Source organism: Kogia breviceps, chromosome X (genome assembly GCF_026419965.1).
Source record: "Kogia breviceps isolate mKogBre1 chromosome X, mKogBre1 haplotype 1, whole genome shotgun sequence".
Taxonomy (NCBI): Eukaryota; Metazoa; Chordata; class Mammalia; order Artiodactyla; family Physeteridae; genus Kogia; species Kogia breviceps.
Genome location: NC_081330.1, coordinates 93,106,633 through 93,127,907, shown reverse-complemented (window position 1 = coordinate 93,127,907; position 21,275 = coordinate 93,106,633). Strand labels below are relative to the sequence as shown.

General features: G+C 39.7%; 2 protein-coding genes across 2 annotated transcripts in view; both read left to right on the top strand.

Annotated features, from left to right (window-relative positions):
- ZNF81 (zinc finger protein 81) overlaps window positions 1–21,275 on the top strand; it is a 75,724-nt gene that overhangs the window by 25,021 nt on the left and 29,428 nt on the right. The window contains exon 3 of the mRNA XM_059051204.2: window positions 20,897–21,023. Within this exon, the coding sequence (XP_058907187.1) occupies window positions 20,897–21,023 (127 nt within the window). The remainder of the gene's footprint in view (window positions 1–20,896; window positions 21,024–21,275) is intronic.
- LOC131748868 (caspase-3-like) lies at window positions 9,035–9,945 on the top strand. The gene is made up of 2 exons (XM_059051239.2): window positions 9,035–9,493; window positions 9,874–9,945. The coding sequence occupies exons 1-2, from the start codon at window positions 9,122–9,124 to the stop codon at window positions 9,943–9,945; spliced, it is 444 nt and encodes a 147-aa protein (XP_058907222.1). The 5' UTR covers window positions 9,035–9,121.

Sequence of the window (21,275 nt, the reverse complement as noted above, 5' to 3'; positions counted from 1 at the left end):
TATGGGTCCCATGGTGTTATTCAAGGTTTACGGTAGTGCACTAAACACGATGAAAAATACATGAGAACCACAAGAGATGACTTGTTACTGTGATATGCAATTTACTGGAGAGATAAACTGCTCATGCAGAGATGAGTAGTGTCACACAGCATTTTGAGCGGATACTCGCAACACTTGAGCTCATTGCAATCGCAAAAGGAGGTGGCTATGAAATTATTACAGTACGGTATGGACTACAGTTAATTTTATGCAGTTATGATTTATTACTGCATTTTTACATTTGTTTACATTTCTCTTGACTGAACGGCACCATGTATGGTCTGTAAGTGTGTGCATAAGTTTTGATAAATTTTAACTTTATATAATAGGTTTGTGTATATTTTATGGTAGTAAATGACAAAATAGACTAGTATCTACAAATATTTTATGCATTCATGACATACCTAATTTTAAAAATTTTTTTCGATATTTCTAGGCTACATGGTTCGTCTGTGAGTTTTTCAAATTGCCACAAATCCCCAAGGATTTTTCCAGTAGATTTTTTGAAAAAAATCTACGTGTAAGTGGACCCATGGAGCTCAGACCCATGATTTTCAAGGGTCATGTGTACATTGAATTGGCCCAAAGGGCCCCCTCAATTCCCAAGGTCACTTAAGTTTCCTTTCCGCACTAATCCATGTACCTAAACCCCATCAGCTGAATCTGGGTGCTCCCTTACTCCCTCGAGATCAGATAGGATGGTCTCGGGTGCCTTGATCCAACAGAGCTTTAAAAGGCTGAGACTCTCCCTTCCCTGAAGTTCTCAAGCATACTCAGGGGGGTGTATGGCCTCTGGTCCCTCTTGGGAACAGGGAACCCTCTGTCCCACCCCAATCATTGCTTCAAAGCAGCTGATTTCAGGGTAGAAGGGAAGGGAGGGATGAGGCATGGAGTGAGAAGGTGGTTCCATGCCAGCAGGCAAGTCTTTACGTTTATGTTTAATTATGAACAATGCAACGGCTGCTTGGGACTCAACCAAATGATCTCATGTTTTCAGTATGCCCAGAGCTCTGCATCGGGCAGCAAGGTTCCTGTGACTGATGCCATCTCTTTCAACTTTTAGGATGACTCAATTCTGTAGCCACAGCCATATTGCCTTCCGTTCGCACCCATTGGCTAGCTCAGGTATTACTAGTGCAGTAGCAACTTTTTCTTTTTAAGATGTCCACTTTAATCCGGGGCACTTGCTGCCCATTTTCATGATAGTGTAGAGGAGGAGGAAAGTTTTTCTCGACCTTCTTAGGGTACCTGGTTGGATCTGAAAATTAAAATGACAGGGACAGATTAACAGGAGAAAAGCATACACATTTATTTGTAAGTTTTACATGACGTGGGAGCCTTCATAAGGAAATTAAGACCCAAAGAAACAGTTAGACCTGAGGAGTTTTATGCTGGGTTTGATGAAGAGTGGACAGTTGTGGAGGAATATGGTAGGGCAGAGAGTATGAGGTAAATGTAGTAAACTGTGGGAAAGTTAGCATGACTTGTTTCTTAGGATCCCTTTGTTTTTGGAGATAAGGATGCTCCTTTCCTCTGGGTGTAGGCAGGGCACCTCTCACATGAGGGTGATCTGTTTCAGGGGAGATGGGCAGGGGAAGGTCAGCATGACCTCCCTACTTCTGCTGTGTTCTCCAACCCCTTCAGCTTAAAATATCAAATATGACAAGGTGCTGTATGTGGGGGTAGCACATCCTGAACCCTGTCTATAATAGCATATCTTTAGTTTTCACTTACTTTAAAAATAAAGGCTAGGGAAGTCTTTCAGGGCAGTGAGGCTGACCTCAAAATTTTATCTAGAATTCTTCGGGTCAGTTCCTCATTTGGCAGTAGGTCATTTTCATCTTCATCAACATTAAAGATCCAATATGGGGCAGTAAGAGCCTGGATGCTTGTCACTGCCTCATCTGTGGTTTCCCACAGGAGTTTGTCTCGGAAATCTCGCCAAGAAGGCTGAATTATAGCAGGCAGGACCTACTGCAAAAAACCTCTGAGGCCTCTGGCTGTTGTTTCTCAATAGATCTGAGGTTGGCATGATAGACTGTAGGAGGGGCTGAGCCATAAGACATTCCAGCTGTTTCCATTCTTCCATAACAAGCTTCACATGCCCTCCTGCTCCTTTTTCAACCAACCAGCCAAAGCTGTAACCATGTGCCTGGCTTCTGCCTATACTGGTTACAAGTTTCCCTCCTTTTTCCCTGAGTACAGATGCTCATCTCTGTAACTGTTGTCTGAGAAGTGCTGGGAGCTACCGCTGCCCTCCACTGACTCTTAGTACAGGTGTCCCTCGTTTTATTGCACTTTGCTTTGCAGATATTGTGGTTTTTTTTAAAAAACATGAAGCTTTGTGGCAACCCTATGTTGAGCAATTCTATTGGCACCATTTTTTCAACAGCATTTGCTTATTACTTCATGTCTCTGTGTCACATTTTGGTAATTCTTGCAATATTTCAAACTTTTTCCTTATTATTATATTTGTTACGGTGATCTTTGACCAGTGATCTTTGATGTTACTATTGTTAATTGTTTTGGGATGCCACAAACTGTTCCCATATAAGACGGCAAACTTAGTTGATAAATGTATGTGTTCAAACTGCTCCACTGACTAGCCGTTCCCTGTCCCTCTCTATCTCCTCAGGCCCCCCTATTCCCTGAGACATAACAATATTGAAATTAGGCCAATTAATAACCTTACAATTGCCTCTAAGTGTTCAAGTGAGAGGAAGAGTCTCTCACTTTAAATCAAAAGCTATAAATGATTAAGCTTAGTGAGGAAGGCATGTCAAAAGTTGAGATAGCCTGAAAGCTAGGTCTCTTGCACTAAACAGCCAAGTTGTGAGTACAAAGAAAAAGTTAGTGAAGGAAATTAAAAGTGGTACTCCAGTGAACACACAAATGATAAGAAAGTGAAACCACTTTATTGCTGATACGGAGAAGGGTTTAGTGGTCTGGATAGAAGATCAAACCAGCCACAAGATTCCCTTAAGCCAAAGCCTAATCCAGATCAGGGCCCTAACTCTATTCTATTCTATGAAGGCTGAGAGAGGTTTAGAAGCTAGAGAAGAAAAGTTTGAAGCTAGCAGATGTTAGTTTATGAGGGTAAAGGAAACCTTTTCCATAACATGAAAGCACAAGGTGAAGTAGCAAGTGCTGATGTAGAAACTGCAGCAAGTTATCCAGAAGATCTAGCTAAAATAACTAATAAAGGTGGCTACACCAAACAACAGATTTTCAGTGTAGATGAAACAGCTTTATATCGGAAGAAGATGCCATCTAGGACTTTCATAACTAGAGAGAAGTTAATGCCTGGCTTCAAAGTTTCTAACTTTGAAGGCCGACTTTAGGAGCTAATGCAGCTGATGACTTTAAGCAAAAGCAAATGCTCATTGACCATTCTGAAAATCCTAGGGCTCTTAAGAATTATGCTAAATCTACTCTGCCTGTCCTCTGTAAGTGAAACAACAAAGCCTGGATGACAGCGCATCTGTTTACAACATGGTTTACTGATTACTTTAAGTCTACTGTTGAGACCTATTGCTCAGAAAAAAAGATTGCTTTCAAAATATTACTCCTCATTGGCAATGTACCTGGTCACCCAAAAGCTCTGATGGAGATTGTACAGCAAGATTAATGTTGTTCTCATGCCTGCTAACACAATATCCATCTACAGCCCATGGGTCAAGGAGTAATTTCAACATCAAGTGTTATTATTTAAGAAATACATCTCATAATGCTATAGCTGCCATAGGCAGTGATTCCTCTGATAGATCTGGGCAAAGTCAATTGAAAACCTGGAAAGGATTCACCATTCTAAATGCCATTAAGAATATTCATGATTCATGGGAAGAGATAAAAATATCAACATTAACACAAGTTTGGAAGAAGTTGATTCCAACCTCATGGATGACTTTGAGGGATTCAAGACTTCAGTGAAGGAAGTAACTGCAGATGTGGTGGAAATAGCAAGCGGACTTGAATTTGAAGTAGAGCCTGAAGATGTGACCAAATTCCTGCAATCTCATCATAAAACTTGATTAGATGAGGAGTAGCTTCTTATGTATGAGCAAAAAAAAAAAAAGTGGTTTCTTGAAATAGAATCTACTCCTGGTGAAGATGCTGTGAATACTATTGAAATGACAATAAAGGGACTAGGCCATTGGCCCTCAACCTGAGCCTTGTCTCTTGTTTAGTTCTGGGGAGTGCCTGGCTGATGTGAGTGCTGTAGAGGAGAATGACTTTGAGGGCAGAGCTTTAATCTCAACAATTAAAATCGAGATTGAGACAGAAGCAGTCAGAATTATACTCTCAAGAAAGAATATCTCCTAATACAGAAGTACCTGAAGGCTGGTTGGGGTGGTGAGGCCCAAGGCAGTCTTATCAAGGATGGAGAGTAACTAAACTGTTCCACTGAACTATCCAAGCCAGCAGGGTAGAGTGAATAAAGGAGAAAAAATTGCCTGCCTCAGGTGCAAAAGTTCTCTGGGAATCTCTTATTTTAAAAATCTCTGCTGCTTCCACAACCTGAAGACACAGTGAGAAGGAAGCAGACCTTCACCAGAACCTTCATGCTGGCCCTTTATTCTTGGACTGCTCAGTCTCTACAACTAGAAATGGAATGAAACATGTGCCAAATCCACTGAGTGTCAATTGATTAAGAAGTTAGTTTAGAATCGAGGCACCAGTCCCTCCCACCAGGAAGCTTACACAAGCCTCTTAGACCAGCCTCACCTACCAGCGGGCAGACACCAGAAGCAAGAGGAACTACAATCATGCAGCTTGCGGAATGGAGACCACAAACACAGAAAGTTAGACAAAATGAGACAGCAGAGGAATATGTGCCAGACGAAGGAAGAAGATAAAACGCCAGAAAAACAACTAAGTGAAGAGATAGTCAATCTACCTGAAAAATTATTCAGAGTAATGATAGTAAAGATGATCCAAGATCTCAGAAAAAGAATGGAGGAACAGACCAAGAAGATACAAGAAATGTTTAACAAAGAGCTAGAAGATGTAAAGAACAAAGAAATAGAGTTGAACAACACAATAAATGAAATTTAAAATTCTCTAGAATTTATGAAAGGAAGAGCCAGTCAATGAGGCAAACTTCACTGTTATGTTCTACTAGGAAATTGCCACACCCAGCCCAGCCTTCAGCAACCACCACACTGATCAGTCAGCAGCCACCAACATCAAGGCAAGACCCTCCACCAGCAAAAAGATTATGGCTTGTGGAAGGCTCAGATGATGGTTAGCGTTTTTTTAGCAATACAGTATTTTTAAATTAAGATATGTACATTGCTTTTTTAGATATAATGCTGTTGCACACTTAATAGACTACAATATAGTATAAACATAAGTTTTATATGCACTGGGAAACCAAAAAATTTGTGTGTCTCACTTTATTGCAATATTTGATTTATTGTGGTGGTCTGGAATACCCACAATATCTCTGAGGTATGCCTATCCTAGCTGTTACAATGGGGTGGACTTGAGATTGGCCACAAGATTGGTGAGGAAGCCCCCAACTTGGATGAGAGTTAGGACCAACCAGAACACTGTTCAGACAGCTGTCTTTAAACCTACTTTGTGGTACTTGGTGTGCAATAACTTCTACAGTTCCTCCTCATTGACTGCCAGTAAAGTGGAGGACCATATATTGAACAGTTGACCATACAGTTTGGTTGAACATTTTCACTACTGATTCCATAGACTTCCCTCAGATCTCCTTAATTTGCCTGTCTTAGTTTTCTATTATTGCTGTAACAAATTGCCACAAACTCAGTGGCTTAAAACAACAGAAATTTATTATCTTATAGTTCTGTAGTTCAGAAGTCCAAAATGGCTCTCACTGGTCTAAAGTTAAGGTGTTGGCAGGGGTGGGTTCCTTTTTGAAGGCTCAAGAATCTATTTCTTTGCTCTTTCCAGCTTCTAGAGGCCACACATATTCCTGGATGTGGTCCTCTTCATCTTTAAAGCCAGCATTAGTGGGTCAGTTCTTCTCACACTATATCACTCTAGCCTTCTCTTCTACCTCACTCCTACACTTTAAGGACTCTTTACATTGGCCTTAACTGGATAGTCCAAGATAATTTCCTTGTCTCAGGGTCAGTTGGTTAGCAACCTTAATTCCATTTGCAACCTTAATTCCCCATTGCCATGTAGTATAACATATCCACAGGTCCCAGGGATTAGGATGTGGACATCTTTGGGACAGGGAGGTCTGTGAGTCCCTTATATTTCCTTTTCCAGAAAGCCACGTCTCTGTGCACAGCCTATCCTTTGTCTTTAATTTTTGTCAGTTTGATTACTGTGTGTCTCAGCATGTTCCTCCTTGGGTTTATCCTGCTGGGACTCTCCTCACTTCCTGGACTTGGGAGACTGTTTCCTTTCCCATGTTGGGGAAGATTTCAGCAATTATCTCATCAACTATTTTCTCAGGTCCTTTCTCTCTCCCTTCTCCTTCTGGGATCCCTATAATACGAATGTTAGTGCATTTAATGTTGTCCCAGAGGTCTCTTAGACTGTCTTCATTTTCATTCTTTTTTCTTTATTCTATTCTGAGGCAGTGATTTCCACCATTCTGTCTTCCAGGTCACTTATCCATTCTTCTGCCTCACTTCCTCTGCTGTTGATTCCTTCTAGTTTATTTTTCATTTCATTTACTGTATTGTTCATCTCTGTTTCTTTGTTCTTTAGTTCTTCTAGGTCTTTGTTAAACATTTCTTGCATCTTCTTGATCCTTACCTCCATTCTTTTTCCGAGATATTGGATCGTCTTCACTGTCATTATTCTGAATTCTTTTTCTGGAGGTTGCCTATCTCCACTTCCTTTGCTGTTTCATTTTGCCTAATTTTCTGTGATTGTGGATTCCATTCCACAGGCTGCAGGATTGTAATTCTTCTTCTGCTGTCTGCCCTCTGGTGGATGAGTCTATCTAAGAGACTTGTGCAAGCTTCCTGCTAGGAGGGACTGGTGGTGGGTGGAAGTAGGTCTTGTCCCTCTGGTGGGCAGGGCTGTGCTCAGTAAAACTTTAATCTACTTGTCTGCTGATGGGTGGGGCTGTGTTCCCAACCTGTTTGTTGTTTGGCCTGAGGCAACCCAGCACTGGAGCCTACAGGCTGTTTGGTGGGGCTAATGGTGGCCTCCAGGAGGGCTCACGCCAATGGGTACTTCCCAGAACTGCTGCTACCAGTGTCCTTGTCCCCTCAGTGAGCCCCAGCCACCCCTCACCTCCACAGAATACCCTTCAATACTAACAGGTAGGTCTGGCCCAGTCTCTTGTGGGGTCACTGCCTTTTTCCCCTGAGTCCTGGTGCGCATAAGACTTTGTGCGTGCCATCCAAGAGTGAACTCTCTGTTTCCCCCAGCCCTGTGGAAGTCCTATGATCAAACTCCACTAGACTTCAAATCTAGATTCTCTGGCTCCTCCTCCTGTTGCCAGACCCCTAGGCTGGGGAGCCTGACATGGGGCTCAGAACTTTCACTCCGGGGGATAACTTCTGTGGTATAATTGTTTTCCAATTTGTGGGTCGCCCATCTGGCAGGTATGAGATTTGTGTTTATCACTGTTGTGCCCCTCCTACCGTCTTGCTGTGGCCTCCTCTTTGTCTTTGGGAGTAGGGTATCCTGTTTTGGTAGGTTCCAGCATTTTTTTGTCGATGGTTGTTCAGCAATTAGTTGTGATTTTGGTGTTTTTATAAGAAGGAGGTGAGCTCATGTCCTTCTACTCCACCATCATTTGGAAGTGACCTGCTGCCTCAGCAGGGTGGTGTGGGACACCAGTCAGCCTGCAGCTCCTACAGATCCTGTGGCTCCTACAGGATCCTTTATGGGCCAAATGCTTGGTTAGCCCTTGCACTGCCCATCCTAATCATCAAAACTTCCAAGAACTGTGAGAGGTCTGAGATTTTATCCTACTTGCAAGCTAACAAGTTAGCTGGGCACAGTTTCATGGATGCTGGTAGAAGACATGAACTCCTGGGTCAGAGACAAAGGACTTGAATACTCACAGCATTAGTGGTAGCCAGAGTGTGAACATTTGCACCAGTTCTCTAAGCCTCAGTTCCCACAGGGTGATGCAGAGGGCCAGGTGATACCTGCACATGCAGTGGATTCCATTATAGGAGAGGAACCCCAAGTTTATGGATCTTGAACCTTTCATGAAGGGCAGTAAGCCTGCCTGATCCTTGCCTTGAGGAAGAAATATCTTGAGTACAATTTCTAGTATAACCTGTCCTTTGCTCTGGAGAGGGACACTCTATCTTCTAAGCCTGTTCACTATATAAATATCTTTGAAAAGATAATTTGGAAAAAAAGGCAGTTAAGAGTCTCTTGAAAGATACACAGAAACGTGAGATTTGTGGAGAATTTTCTCCCAGTAGTCTCTCAAGTACCTTTTAATCTGGAACAGATCTAACCAGTTCTCCTCCCTCTTGTTTTTCCCCTTACTATTTATTTATCAAAGAAATTGGACCATTTGCCCTGAGCTGTGTTCCACATTTTAGAATTTGATAATTGTATTCTTGTGGAGTATTTAATAGTTCCCATATCCCCATTTTAATGTGAACAGATAAATCTAGAGGCTTGATCAATGCAGATTCAATTTTTAGGCAAAAATACTTCATAGGTGGTATTGAGTGCTTGCTAGTTCATCCCCCCAGAAGGCACATAATGCCCGGTTGTCTCTCTCGGTATGTTCAGGTGTTGTCAACCCAATCCATAGGTTTTAAAGTCCCTTTATTCTTTCACCCAATGGTTTTGGCAGCCGTTGGTGATTCTTGCTTTTCTTAGCATTTATTAGCTGGAATAATTCTGAAAGAATAAATTTCCATAATCAACTATTAGTGTGTCCTGAAATGCAGTACTTAGAGGAAAGATAATCACTTTAGTGTAAAACTCAAGTAATATCTCTTTTCTGATATATAAAACACTTCAGAGAGCAGGAACTGAGCTGAGCAGAGCCAGCCAGTGGCTGCGGCATGGGGGCTGAACATTAATAAAAGTAACCGTGGAGAACACTGAAAATTCAGTGGGTTCAAAATCCATTAAAACTTCAGAGACAAAGATCTTACATGGAAGCAAATCAATGAACTCTGGAATATCCTTGGATGATAGTTACAAAATGGATTATCCTGAAATGGGTTTATGTATGATAATTAATAACAAGAACTTTCATAAAAGTACTGGGATGTCATGTCGGTCTGGTACAGATGTAGATGCAGCAAACCTCTGGGAAACCTTCCAGAACTTGAAATACGAAGTCAGGAATAAAAATGATCTTACACGTGAAGAAATTTTAGAATTAATGTACAGTGTTTCTAAAGAAGATCATAGCAAAAGGAGCAGTTATAGTTGCATGCTTCTAAGCCATGGACCTGTCGATCTGAAAAAGTTAACAGGTTTCTTCAGAGGGGACTGTTGTAGAAGTCCTGGAAAGCCGAAACTTTTCATTATTCAGGCCTGCTGAGGCACAGAACTGGACTGTGGTATTGAGACAGACAGTGGTGTTGAGGATGACATGGCCTGTCAGAAAATACCGGTTGAGGCAGACTTCTTTTGTGTGTTTGTGTGTGTGTGTGTGTGTGTGTGTGTGTGTGTGTGTGTGTGTGCGTGCGCTAGGCGGGCCTCTCACTGTTGTGGCCTCTCCCGTTGCGGAGCACAGGCTCCGGACGCGCAGGCTCAGCGGCCATGGCTCACGGGTCCAGCCGCTCCACGGCACGTGGGATCCTCCCGGACCGGGGCACGAACCCGCGTCCCCTGCATCGGCAGGCAGATTCTCAACCACTGCACCACCAGGGAAGCCCCCTGAGGCAGACTTCTTGTATGCATATTCTACAGCACTTGGTTACTATTCCTGGCGAAATTCAAAGGATGGATCCTGGTTCATCCAGTCACTTTGTGCAATGCTGAAACAGTACGCTCACAAGCTTGAGCTTATGCATACTCTCACTTGGGTTAACCGAAAGCTAGTGATGGAATTCGAGTCCTTTTCCACTCATTCTGCTTTTCACGCAAAGAAACAGATTCCTTGTATTGTGTCTATGCTCACAAAAGAACTGTATTTTTAATCACTAAAGAAATGGATGATTTTTTAAAAAATTTGTATGCCAAGTGAGGAAACGGTGTACCTGATACTATATTTTCCTTTCTCATTTAAATCTAATCTAATCCCCCAGGTGATACTTGGAAACATGTCACTTTCATAGCAATACAACTACTATGAAGCTACCTCAGACACAATCAGGTAGTTGAAATTGAATTTAAGAATAAATAAAAATGGATAGTGGTACAGTCATTATGAGAGGATTGTAAATTAACAGCTCTCATAATTAGCAAGTTTCAGTGCTTATGCTATGCTACAGATTTTCAAGGAATTATGGAAAAAAGTTAAACATTGCAGTAATGTATTTCATTGATATGGATATGTTGTTGTATCAGAGAATGTGTTATGGCTTTTGTCAAAGTATAGAAATGATGATGTGGAATAATGTATCCTAGAAATTGGTGGTCCATGTGCATGGTCAAAGGCTTGAAGACCTTGATCTTAGAATTAGTATTTGGAGATAAGACAATGGTATTTTTACATCACTTCTCTGAGCACATGGTTTTGTGATGCATGTCTTTGTCGTTAAAAGAAAAAATCATGTTTAGTATTGAAAAAGGAATTAAATATTTTAATTGAAAATGTGTGAGAAAACTAAGTCGACACTCTCAAGGTTAAATGAAACATTAATAGAGGGAGACAGAGTTAGGACTGTAAGGTGCTGAAATGCAACTCTTCCCACCAGCTGCTGGGCCTCGCATTCCCACAGAATATCTGAAGGGCTCTTATGTCAAAACCTCAAACTTTGATCACACTGATAGCAGCGTGAATTGAAGAAACTGTAGGAATATACTGAAATACAACTTGCAGAATACACAGTGAGGTGTAAGGAAGAAACAGTAAATCAAGCATCTGGGCACTCCGTAATTAGAAGATAGTTTGAGCTTGAACAGGGACACAGTGCAGCCTATGTGATGAAGGCAGAGCCATAGACTATGGCTTCAGGAAAAGGAATGCCAGCTAATTATCTTCATAGGTACTGGTGTGCATGGAGGATGCTCGCAAGGCAAGAAGCTCCAAGAAAGTGAACCAAATCAAACTTCTGAAATGGAAATTTTCCAAAGATGGTGAGAGTCATAATAAAAATCATAGCACTTTTTAAAAATTTTTTCAATGATAGCTTTTAACTGGATGTTAAATCAAATTCTTATCTGCCTTTGTGTAGATAGCACATTATATAAAATACACTTAGCACCACTACCAATGTAATGGATACACTGAATAACAATTCACTTCTCACTTTACACTGAGGGGGAGAAGGGCTGCAGTTGTCAGCCTGTCAGAAATTAAGTATGTAAATTAATGCTTAAGTGTATGAATTTGAATATGATTTACAAGAGGCTTGAAGTGTTGTTGGGGGAAAATACTGAGGTTTCTCTTTCCCCTTCAAGGTTAACAAGTGCTCAGTGACCTTTACAGACTGCACATGGGCATGGGTGTGCCCATGTGTGCACTTGGCCACCAAGCTTTGGCCGGGAGCTGAAATACTCCTGAAGAGCAAATCCTGGACTCCTTCTGGAACGCCCCTTTCTGCCATCCATGAATGTCAGCCCATAAAAGCAATTTCATTACTATTTCCTCATTTTCCAATATAAACAGTGAGTGTGACCTGATAATATGGGCCGTCATCCATCCTTTGCAGAGTATGGGAAAAATCATAGCACTCTTTGTAGTAAAATTTTTCAGCATGTTAAGTTGTATTCTTTTGACATTTACAATCAAAGGAGAATGATACTGTTATGATCATATACTGTTCTCTGAAATGAAAGGACCATGGCACCCAGGACTTTATCAGTCATCCAGTCTTCCCTCCTTTGGTGGCAGGGAAACTGAAGGCCAGAGAGGAGAAGCAGCACAGCCCCCAGCTAGGGAGGCCTGGCTCCGAGCCTTCTAGCTCAGGAGGTGTTGAGCTGTCCCTGCATCGCTGTATCCTGCTGGCTTTCAGTCTGACATTTCCCATGAGCTTTCTTTTGCTAAAAGAAAGGAACTCACATTTATAAATGAGAGCTATTTGTTTTGACTATGTCTGTAACTTTTTCTAAGTAAATGAAGCATGTAATGGTATCTTAAGGTGTGTTCCTGTATGGCAGATTTATAAAAAAATTGTTATTATTCCCAAATATAAATTTTAACTTAAAAAATAAAAATAAAACACTTCAGTGGTGATCTATTACTAAAAGAATTCACACTATTTCATGATCAGACTCCAGCATACTTCCTTGGATTTATTTTCTCATAATTGCTTCCTTGACATATTACATAATCTCTCCTTTCCACAAAGTTGTTCGCTCTTTCCTTAATTACTGTGTATTTTCCTGTCTCCACACCAATCTCTTTGTCTTTTTTTGGAAAACATTTCCCCCCACTTATCTCTATCACACTTATTTTTTCCAGGATTCAGTTTAAACTGTACCAGCTCTATGGAACCTAAACCTACATCCCCAATAGAATCGACTATTTTCTCTTTGGGGCCCACATTGTACCCTGAATATATTTATAATATTCACTTTTTGTTTTTTGCGTTTTTTGAAACTGAGTTATATTTGAACTACATTGATTAACCCAGATCTTAAATGTTATAGTTTAATGAATTTTGACAAATATGTATACACATCACTCAAATTAAAATATAGAACATGTCCATCACCCTTGAAGGTTCCCACTTAATCAGTCTGACAAAGGATTAATATCCAAAATTTATAAGCAACTCATACAGCTCAATAACAAAAAAATAAACAACCCAATCCAAAAATGGGCAGAAGAACTAAATAGACATTTCTCCAAAGAAGATATTACAGATTGCCAACAAACACGTGAAAGAATACTCAACATCATTAATCATTAGAGAAATGCAAATCAAAACTACAATGAGATATCATCTCACACTGGTCAGATTGGCCATCATCAAAAACTATAGAAACAATAAATGCTGGAGAGGGTGTGGAGAAAAGGGAACCCTCTTGCACTGCTGGTGGGAATGTAAATTGATACAGCCACTATGGAGAACAGTATGGAGGTTCCTTAAAAAACTACAAATAGAACTACCATAAGACCCTGCAATCCCACTACTGGGTATATACCCTGAGAAAACCATAATTCAAAAAGAGACAGGTACCACAATGTTCATTGCAGCTCTATTTACGGTAGCCAGGACATGGAAGCAACCTAAGTGTCCATAGACAGATGAATGGATAAAGAAGATGTGGCACATATATACAATGGAATATTACTCAGCCATAAAAAGAAATGAAACTGAGTTATCTGTAATGAGGTGGATAGACCTGGAGTCTGTCATACAGAGTGAAGTAAGTCAGAAGGAGAAAAACAAATACCGTATGCTAACACATATATATGGAATCTAAGAAAAAAAAGTGTCATGAAGAGACTAGGGGTAGGACGGGAATAAAACACAGACCTACTAGAGCATGGACTTGAGGATATGGGGAGGGGGAAGGGTAAGATGTGAAGAAGTGAGAGAGTGGCAGGGACATGTATACACTACCAAATGTAAATTAGATAGCTAGTGGGAAGCTGCCGCATAGCACAGGGAGATCACCTCTGTGCTTTGTGACCACCTAGATGGGTGAGATAGGGAGGATGGGAGGGAGGGTGATGCAAGAGGGAAGAGATATGGGAACATATGTATATGTATAACTGATTCACTTTGTTGTAAAGGAGAAAATAACACACTGTTGTAACAGAGTTATACTCCAATAAAGATGTTTAAAAAAATATCCTCCCCCTGAGGAAACCATTGTTAATATTTTTAATCCCTATAGATTAGCCCTGCTGGTCCTTGATTGTCATATAAATAGAATCATACCGTTTGTGTTTGCCTCCATGTTTGGCTTCTATTTGTAAATTTTTGAGAGTCATCCAGGTTGTTGGTTCTACCAGTAGCTCTTTCTTTTTTATTGCTGAATATTCAATTATATGAATATAATTTGTTTATGCATTTACCTGCTGCTAAGCATTTGGAATGTTTCTAGGTTTTTTTTTTATCATGATAAATCCTGCTATAAATATTCTTGTGGAATTTTTCTGAGGATATATTGTTGTCATTTCTTTTTAGTATCTATCAAGGAATGGAATTGGCAGATTACAGGCTGGTGTATATTTAACTTTACTAGAAACTGCCAAACCAGGGACTTCCCTGGTGGGGCAGTGGTTAAGAATCCGCCTGCCAATGCAGGGGACACAGGTTCGATCCCTGGTCTGGGAAGACCCCACATGCTGTGGAGCAACTAAGCTTGTGCGCTACAACTACTAAGCCTGTGTGCCCTAGGGCCCATGTGCTGCAACTACTGAGCCCGCATGCTTTAGGGCCCACATGCCACAACCACTGAGCCCACGTGCCTAGAGCCCGTGCTCTGCAGCAGGAGAGGCCACCACAATGAGAAGCCCAGGTACCACAACGAAGAGTAGCCCCTGCTCACCACAACTAGAGAAAGCCCACGCATAGCAGTGAAGACCCAACACAGCCAAAAAAAACCAGAAACTGCCAAACAAGTTTCCAAAGTGATAGCTCAGTTTTACATTTCTACCAGCAATTTTTCAGTTTCTTTTTAATTTTAGCTTTGAAAGTGAGTGTATAGTGCTATCTCAGTGTAGTTTAAATTGCATTTCCCTTATAACTAATGATGTTGAACATCTTTTAATATGCTTTATTGGTATATCTTTTTCATGTGTGTCTGTTCAAATATTTTGCCCGTTTAAAAAAATTGGGTTACATGTCTTTTTCTTTTTGCTTTGTAGGAGTTCTTTATACATTCTTAATATGGGTGTTTTGTATACATATTGCAAATATTTTCTCCCGGTCTGTGTCTTAGCTTTTTGTTTTCTTAATGACATCTTTTTAAAATTTTTATTTTATTGAAGTATATTTGATTTACAATGTTGTGTTCAACATTTCTGCTGTACAGCAAAGTGATTCAGTTATACACATATATATTCTTTTTCACATTCTTTTCCATTATAGCTTATCACAGGATATTGAATATAATTCCCTGTGCTCTACAGTAGAGCCTTGTTGTGTATCCATTCTGTATGTAATAGTTTGCATCTGCTAACCCCAAACTCCCAATCCATCCCTCCCCCACTGCCCCTCCCCCTTGACAACCACAAGTCTGTTCTCTATGTCTATGAGTTAATGACATCTTTTGATGAACAGAAGTTTTAATTTTGATAAGGTCCCATTTATCAAAATTTTCTTTTGTGGTTGTTACTTTTTGTACTATGTCAAGAAATCCTTGCTTGTCCCAGCATTGCAAAGGTGTTCTCTTATGTTTTCTTCTGGGGCATTTTTAGTTTTAGTTTTTATGTTTAGGTCTATAATACAGCTTGAATTAATTTTTGTTGACTTTTTCTGTCATTTGTTTTCTATTTCATTAATTTTTTGACCTTTGCTAGTTCTTTTCTTTTACCTTCTTTGGGTTTATTTGGCCTTTTACTTTCTAGCTCCTTGAGGTTAAGTTTTAGGTCATTGATTTTAGACTCTTTTCTAATGTAAGCATTTAAAGCTATAAATTTCCTTTGAAATTTATCTTTATCTGCTTCATGCAAATTTTGATTTTCTTTAGTAAGCAGCCTTCTAAGTTGGCTGTCAGTGATCCCCACTTCTCAGTATTCATACCCTTGTGTAATCCACTCCCCTTTGTATGTGGGCTGGACCTAGTGACTTGCTTCTAAGAAACAGAATAAGGTAAAAGTGTTGGGATGTCACTTATGTGATTAGGTTATAAAAGACTGTAACTTCCATCTTGCTGGCACTCTCTCTCTCTGGTTCTTCTCGCTTGCTGGCTTTGATGAAACAAGCTGCCATGTTGTGAACTTCCCTATGGAGTGATCCACGTGGCAAAAGACTGAGGGCAGCCGCTGGCCAACAGTCAATGAGGAACTGAGTCACTCAGTACAACAGACCTCGAGAAACTGAATGGTATCAACAAGCACTTGCCTGAGCTTGGAAGTGGGTCATTCCAAGTCAGTGTTCAAGATGAATGTAGCCCTGGCCAACATCTTGATTACAGCCTTGTGAGAGACCCCGAGTGAGAGGACCTAGCTAAGCCACACCTGGACCCCTGACCCACTGTGAGATAATGTATATTGTTGTAATTCACTAAGTTTTAGGGTAATTTGCTATGCATCAAATAGAAAGCTAACACAGATTTTGGTACTGGGAGTAGGTTGTTGTCATAACATACCTAAAAATGTGGGAATATCTTTCAAACTTGGATGTGGGTGGAGGCTGGAAGCATTTTAAGGAGCATATTAGAGAAATCCTAAATTGCCTGAATAGACTATTAATTGAAACTTGGACTATAGGATGCTGATGAAGGCTCAAAAGGAAGTGAAGAACATGTTTTGGAAACTGGAGGAGATTATGTGATAGAAACTTAACAACACTGTCATCTGCAGTTATGTGGAAAGTAGAGAATTGTGCTTCATGAACTTGGTGATCTATCTAATATTTCCAAGAAAAGTGTTGAAGGCATATAGTTTCTTCTTGCTGCTTTTAGCAAAATGTGAAAGGAGATAAATTGAGAGAAAGACTGTCAAACACAAAGGATCCAGGACTTGATGGTTTTGAAAATTATTAGCCTCTGCAGATAGCACAAGATTCTAAAGTTAAGAAATAGCTCTGAAACACTATCAGGAAAATATGATCTAGAAATCAAGCAAAAGATGTGACTATACAACCTTTTTTTAAGACCTCAGATCAGAGGACCAGAGCATTCAGCCACACAAAACTCCCCTTGAAGAGATTAAGAGTGCCTCATAGATCTCAATCAAACAAGAGGGCCTCTAGGAAGCTTAAGAGTGTGTCCCTCAGCCCTCTCAGCAGGAGTCCAAGATAAAGAATGGCTTATCTCAAAGAGGTCTGTAGGTGCACTTTTCGTCTAAGGGAGTGAACCCAGTGAGATTCACAGACAACTCATAAAATTTTAGAGCAAATTATATGAACAGAAACACTACCACCTTAGACTTAAAGGGATAGAGACAATACAAAAATGGAAAGAAGATGTCAGACCTTCAAAATTATACCGGTAGGAAGCAGACTGAGAAAACTCTTCTGCTACCTTTCCTGAAATTCTACCTTTAAACCTTTCATGAAATAGGAAAGATGGCTCAGAGGGTGGGACCAAAAACACAGAGGGTAGAACCAAAAGCCATGAATAATTTATCAAGGAACTCCTAAATTTGCTCAGCCACATTACACTTATTTTCTTCAGCATGTAAAAATTTTGTAGTTTGTATTCTGTATTTTGACCTCTATTTCTTCTGTTGAGCACTGAGTGGTCATTTTAATCACTGTTTCCCTGTATGTAATATGTCCTTTTTTGTTTGTTTTCTGGCTGCGTTCTTTTCTTCTTTGGTTTTCATTAGTTTGACTACAGTGTGCCATAGGTGTGGTTTTCTGTGGATTTATCCTGCTTGAATCTGTAAATTTATGTCTTTTACCATATTTGGGAAGTTTCTGCCTATTTTTTTAATAAATTTATTTATTTACTTATTTATTTTTTATTTTTGGCTGCATTGGGTCTTTGTTGCTGTGTGCAGGCTTTCTCTAGTTGCGGCGAGCAGGGGCTACTCTTCGTTGTGGTGCACAGGCTTCTCATTGTGGTGGCTTCTCTTGTGGAGAATGGGCTTTAGGCATGCGGGCTTCAGTAGTTGTGGCACGCAGACTCAGTAGTTGTGGCTCGCAGGCTCTAGAGCGCAAGCTCAGTAGTTGTGGCACACAGGTTTAGTTGTTCCACAGCATGTGGGATCTTCCCAGGACCAGGGCTCGAACCTGTGTCCCCTGCATTGTCAGGCGGATTCTTAACCACTGTGCCACCAGGGAAGTCCATGCCTATTATTTTAAAAAATATATTTTTCTGTCCCTTTCCCCTCTTCTGTCTCCTTCTGGTTCTCCAGTTACATGTATGTTAGATCTTTTGATATTGTCTTATCCATTCCTGGGACTGTATTTTTTTCAAATTTTTTCTCTCTGCTTTTCAGACTGGGCAATTTCTGTTTGTCTGTCTTTACATTCATTAACTCTTTCTGCTGTTAAGCCCACCTAGTGAATTTTTTCATTCCAGATTATATTTTTCAGCTCTAGACTTTTCACTTGGTTATTTTTTTAAATTGAGGTATAATTGACATATAACATTATATTAGTTTCAGGTGTATAACATGATGATTCAATATTGTATACATTGTGAAATCATCACCACAATGTCTAGCTAATGTCCATTACCATACATAATTACAAATTTTTTTCTTGTGATGAGAACTTTTAAGATTTACTTTCTTAGCAACTTTCAAATATGCACTACAGTATTATTAACTATAGTTACCATGCTGTATATTACATCCCCATGACTTATTTATTTTATAACTGGAAGTTTGTACCTTTTGACCCCTTCACGCATTTCACCCACCACCCACTCCTGCCTCTGGTAACCACCAACTGTTCTGTGTATCTGTGAGCTCTGTTTTTTGTTTTTCTTAGACTCCACATATAAGTGAGATCATACGGAATTTTCTTTCTCTGATTTATTTCACTTAGCATAATGCCCTCAGGTCCATCCATATTGTTGCAAATGGCAATATTTCCTTCATTTTTATAGCTGAATAATATTTCATTGTGTGTATGTGTATATATATGTTTGTGTGTGTGTGTGTGTGTATACACACACCACGTTTTCTTTATCCATTTTTCCACTTATGGATGCTTAGGTTGATTCTATATCTTGGCTATTGTAAATAATGCTGCAGTGAACGTGGGAGTGCAGATACCTTTTTGAGTTAATGTATTCATTTTCTTTAGATAGATACCCAGAAGTGGAAGTGCTGGGTCATACCTAGTTCTGTTTTTAATTTTTCGAGGAACCTCTATCTTGTTTTCCATAGTGGCTGCACCAATTTACATTTCCACCAACAGTGCACAAGGGTTCCCTTTTTCCTGCGTTCTCACTAACACTTGTTATTTCTTGTCTTTTTGATGATAGCCATTCTAACAGGTATGAGGTGATATCACACTGTGGTTTTGATTTGCATTTCCCTGATGATAGTGATATTGAGAACCTTTTCATGTACATGTTGGCCACCTGTATATCTCTTTGGAGAAATGTCTATTCAGATCCTCTGCCCATTTTTTAATCAGATTTTTTTGGGTTTTTTGCTGTTGAGTTGTATGCATTCTTTATATTTTTTAGATATTAACCCCTTATCAGATATATGATTTGAAAATATTTTTCCCATTGAGTAGGCTGCTGTGTCATTTTGTTGAAGGTTTCATTTGCTGTGCATAAGATTTTTACTTTGGCATATTCCCACTTGTTTATTTTTTTGTTGTTGACTTTGCTTTTGGTGTCAAATCCAAAAATTCATCTCCAAGACTTATGTCAAGGAGCTTACCACCTATGTTTTCATCTAGGAGTTGTATGATTTCTGATCTTATGTTCTAGTCTTTAATCCATTTTGAGTTAATTTTTGCATGTAGTGTAAGATAGTGCTCCAGTTTCATTCTTTTGCATGTGGCTGTCCAGTTTTCCCAACACCATATATTGAAGAGACTGTCCTTTCCCCATTTTATATTCTTGGCTCCTTTTTCATAAGTTAATTGACCATATATGTGTGCGTTGATTTCTGGGCTTTCTGTTCTGTTCTGTTGATCTATATATTTGTTTTTATACCACAGTCGAGTTACTTAATACATTCATCACCTCACAGAGTTGCTTCGTTTGAGTGTGTGTGTGTGTGTGTGTGTGTGTGGTGAGAACACTAAAGTTAATTTTTGTATATGGTGTGAGATGTGGGTCAGGGTTTGTTTTTTCCTCCAAAACTCATATCCATTTGTTCCAGCACAATTTTTAAAATAGACTTTTCCTTTCCCCCATTGAATCACTTTGGCACCTTTGTCAAAAACCAGTTGTCCATATGTGTGCAGATCTGTTTCTGGATTCTCTATTCTGTTCCATTGATATATGTGTCTGTACTTAGATCAATACCACACTGTCTGATTATTGTAGCTTTAAAGTAAGTCTTAACATTAAATAGTATAAATCCTCCATGCTAATCCTTGCTTTGTGTATTCTAGTTCCTTTGCATAGCAATATAAACTTTTAACATCTCCCTGTCAATTTTTACCAAAAAGTTAACAAATAATTGGCTGAACAAGTAGAAGACAAATGAGTAAAATGATATAAAATTTCAACAACACTCAATCAAGTTGATTTATATATTATAACTGCACCCACCAATAGCTGAATATGCATTCCTTTCCAGGGACACATGAAACGTTCTTCTGGATAGAACATAGGTTGAAATCATACAGGGTATGTTTTCTGACCACTATGAAATTAAATTAAAATTGGCCAAAAAAAAAGGCATTAAGAGAAAATGGCTATATTTTTGAAGACTAAATGAAAGCAGCAGTAGAGGGAGCTATGTAAAGTGGAAAAAAATGTACATGCTTCCTTCTCAAAGCTATAAAACACAAATTCCCATTAAAATGAGCAACAAAATAGGATCAGATTCAAATCCTGTACAGAAATATTATTTTTAAAACTGAAAGACTGAGTGTTGTACACAATGAATAGCAGAAATTTCCAATTAGATATTTGTATTCTGTACATTATGTATAAGTAGGTATTTAATAGGCATACCCTATGGGATATTGTGGTAAAAATTACTAAAAACAATTTTCGATCTATCTCTTCTCTATCCCCCCATGCTGACCATGTCACCCTGAACGGGATTGTGTTGTTACAGGTGTCAGTGTCCTTTGAGGACGTGACTGTGGACTTCAGCAGGGAGGAGTGGGAGCAGCTGGATTCTGCTCAGAGGCGCCTATACCAGGATGTGATGCTGGAGAACTATAGCCACCTCCTCTCCCTGGGTAAGCAGAACCACTCTGTGAACCTACAAGGACCTTGTTATGGGTAAAATTGTGCCCCCCGCAAAGAAAATATGTTGAAGTCCTAACCCCCACCACTTCTGAATGTGACCTTATTTAGAAATAGGGTTTTTCCAGAAATAATCAAGCAAAAACAGGGTCATTAGATGGGCCCTAATCCAATATGACTGGCATCCCTATAAAAAAGGGACATCTAGACACAGAGACACAGAAACACAGAGGGAAGGCAATGTG

Bases quoted from the DNA above. Each gene is read 5' to 3' on its own strand.
- LOC131748868 (XM_059051239.2), top strand. From the start codon at position 9,122: ATGAACTCTGGAATATCCTTGGATGATAGTTACAAAATGGATTATCCT. The intron at 9,494-9,873 runs GCCTGCTGAGGC...CATATTCTACAG, and splicing joins CGAAACTTTTCATTATTCAG to CACTTGGTTACTATTCCTGG.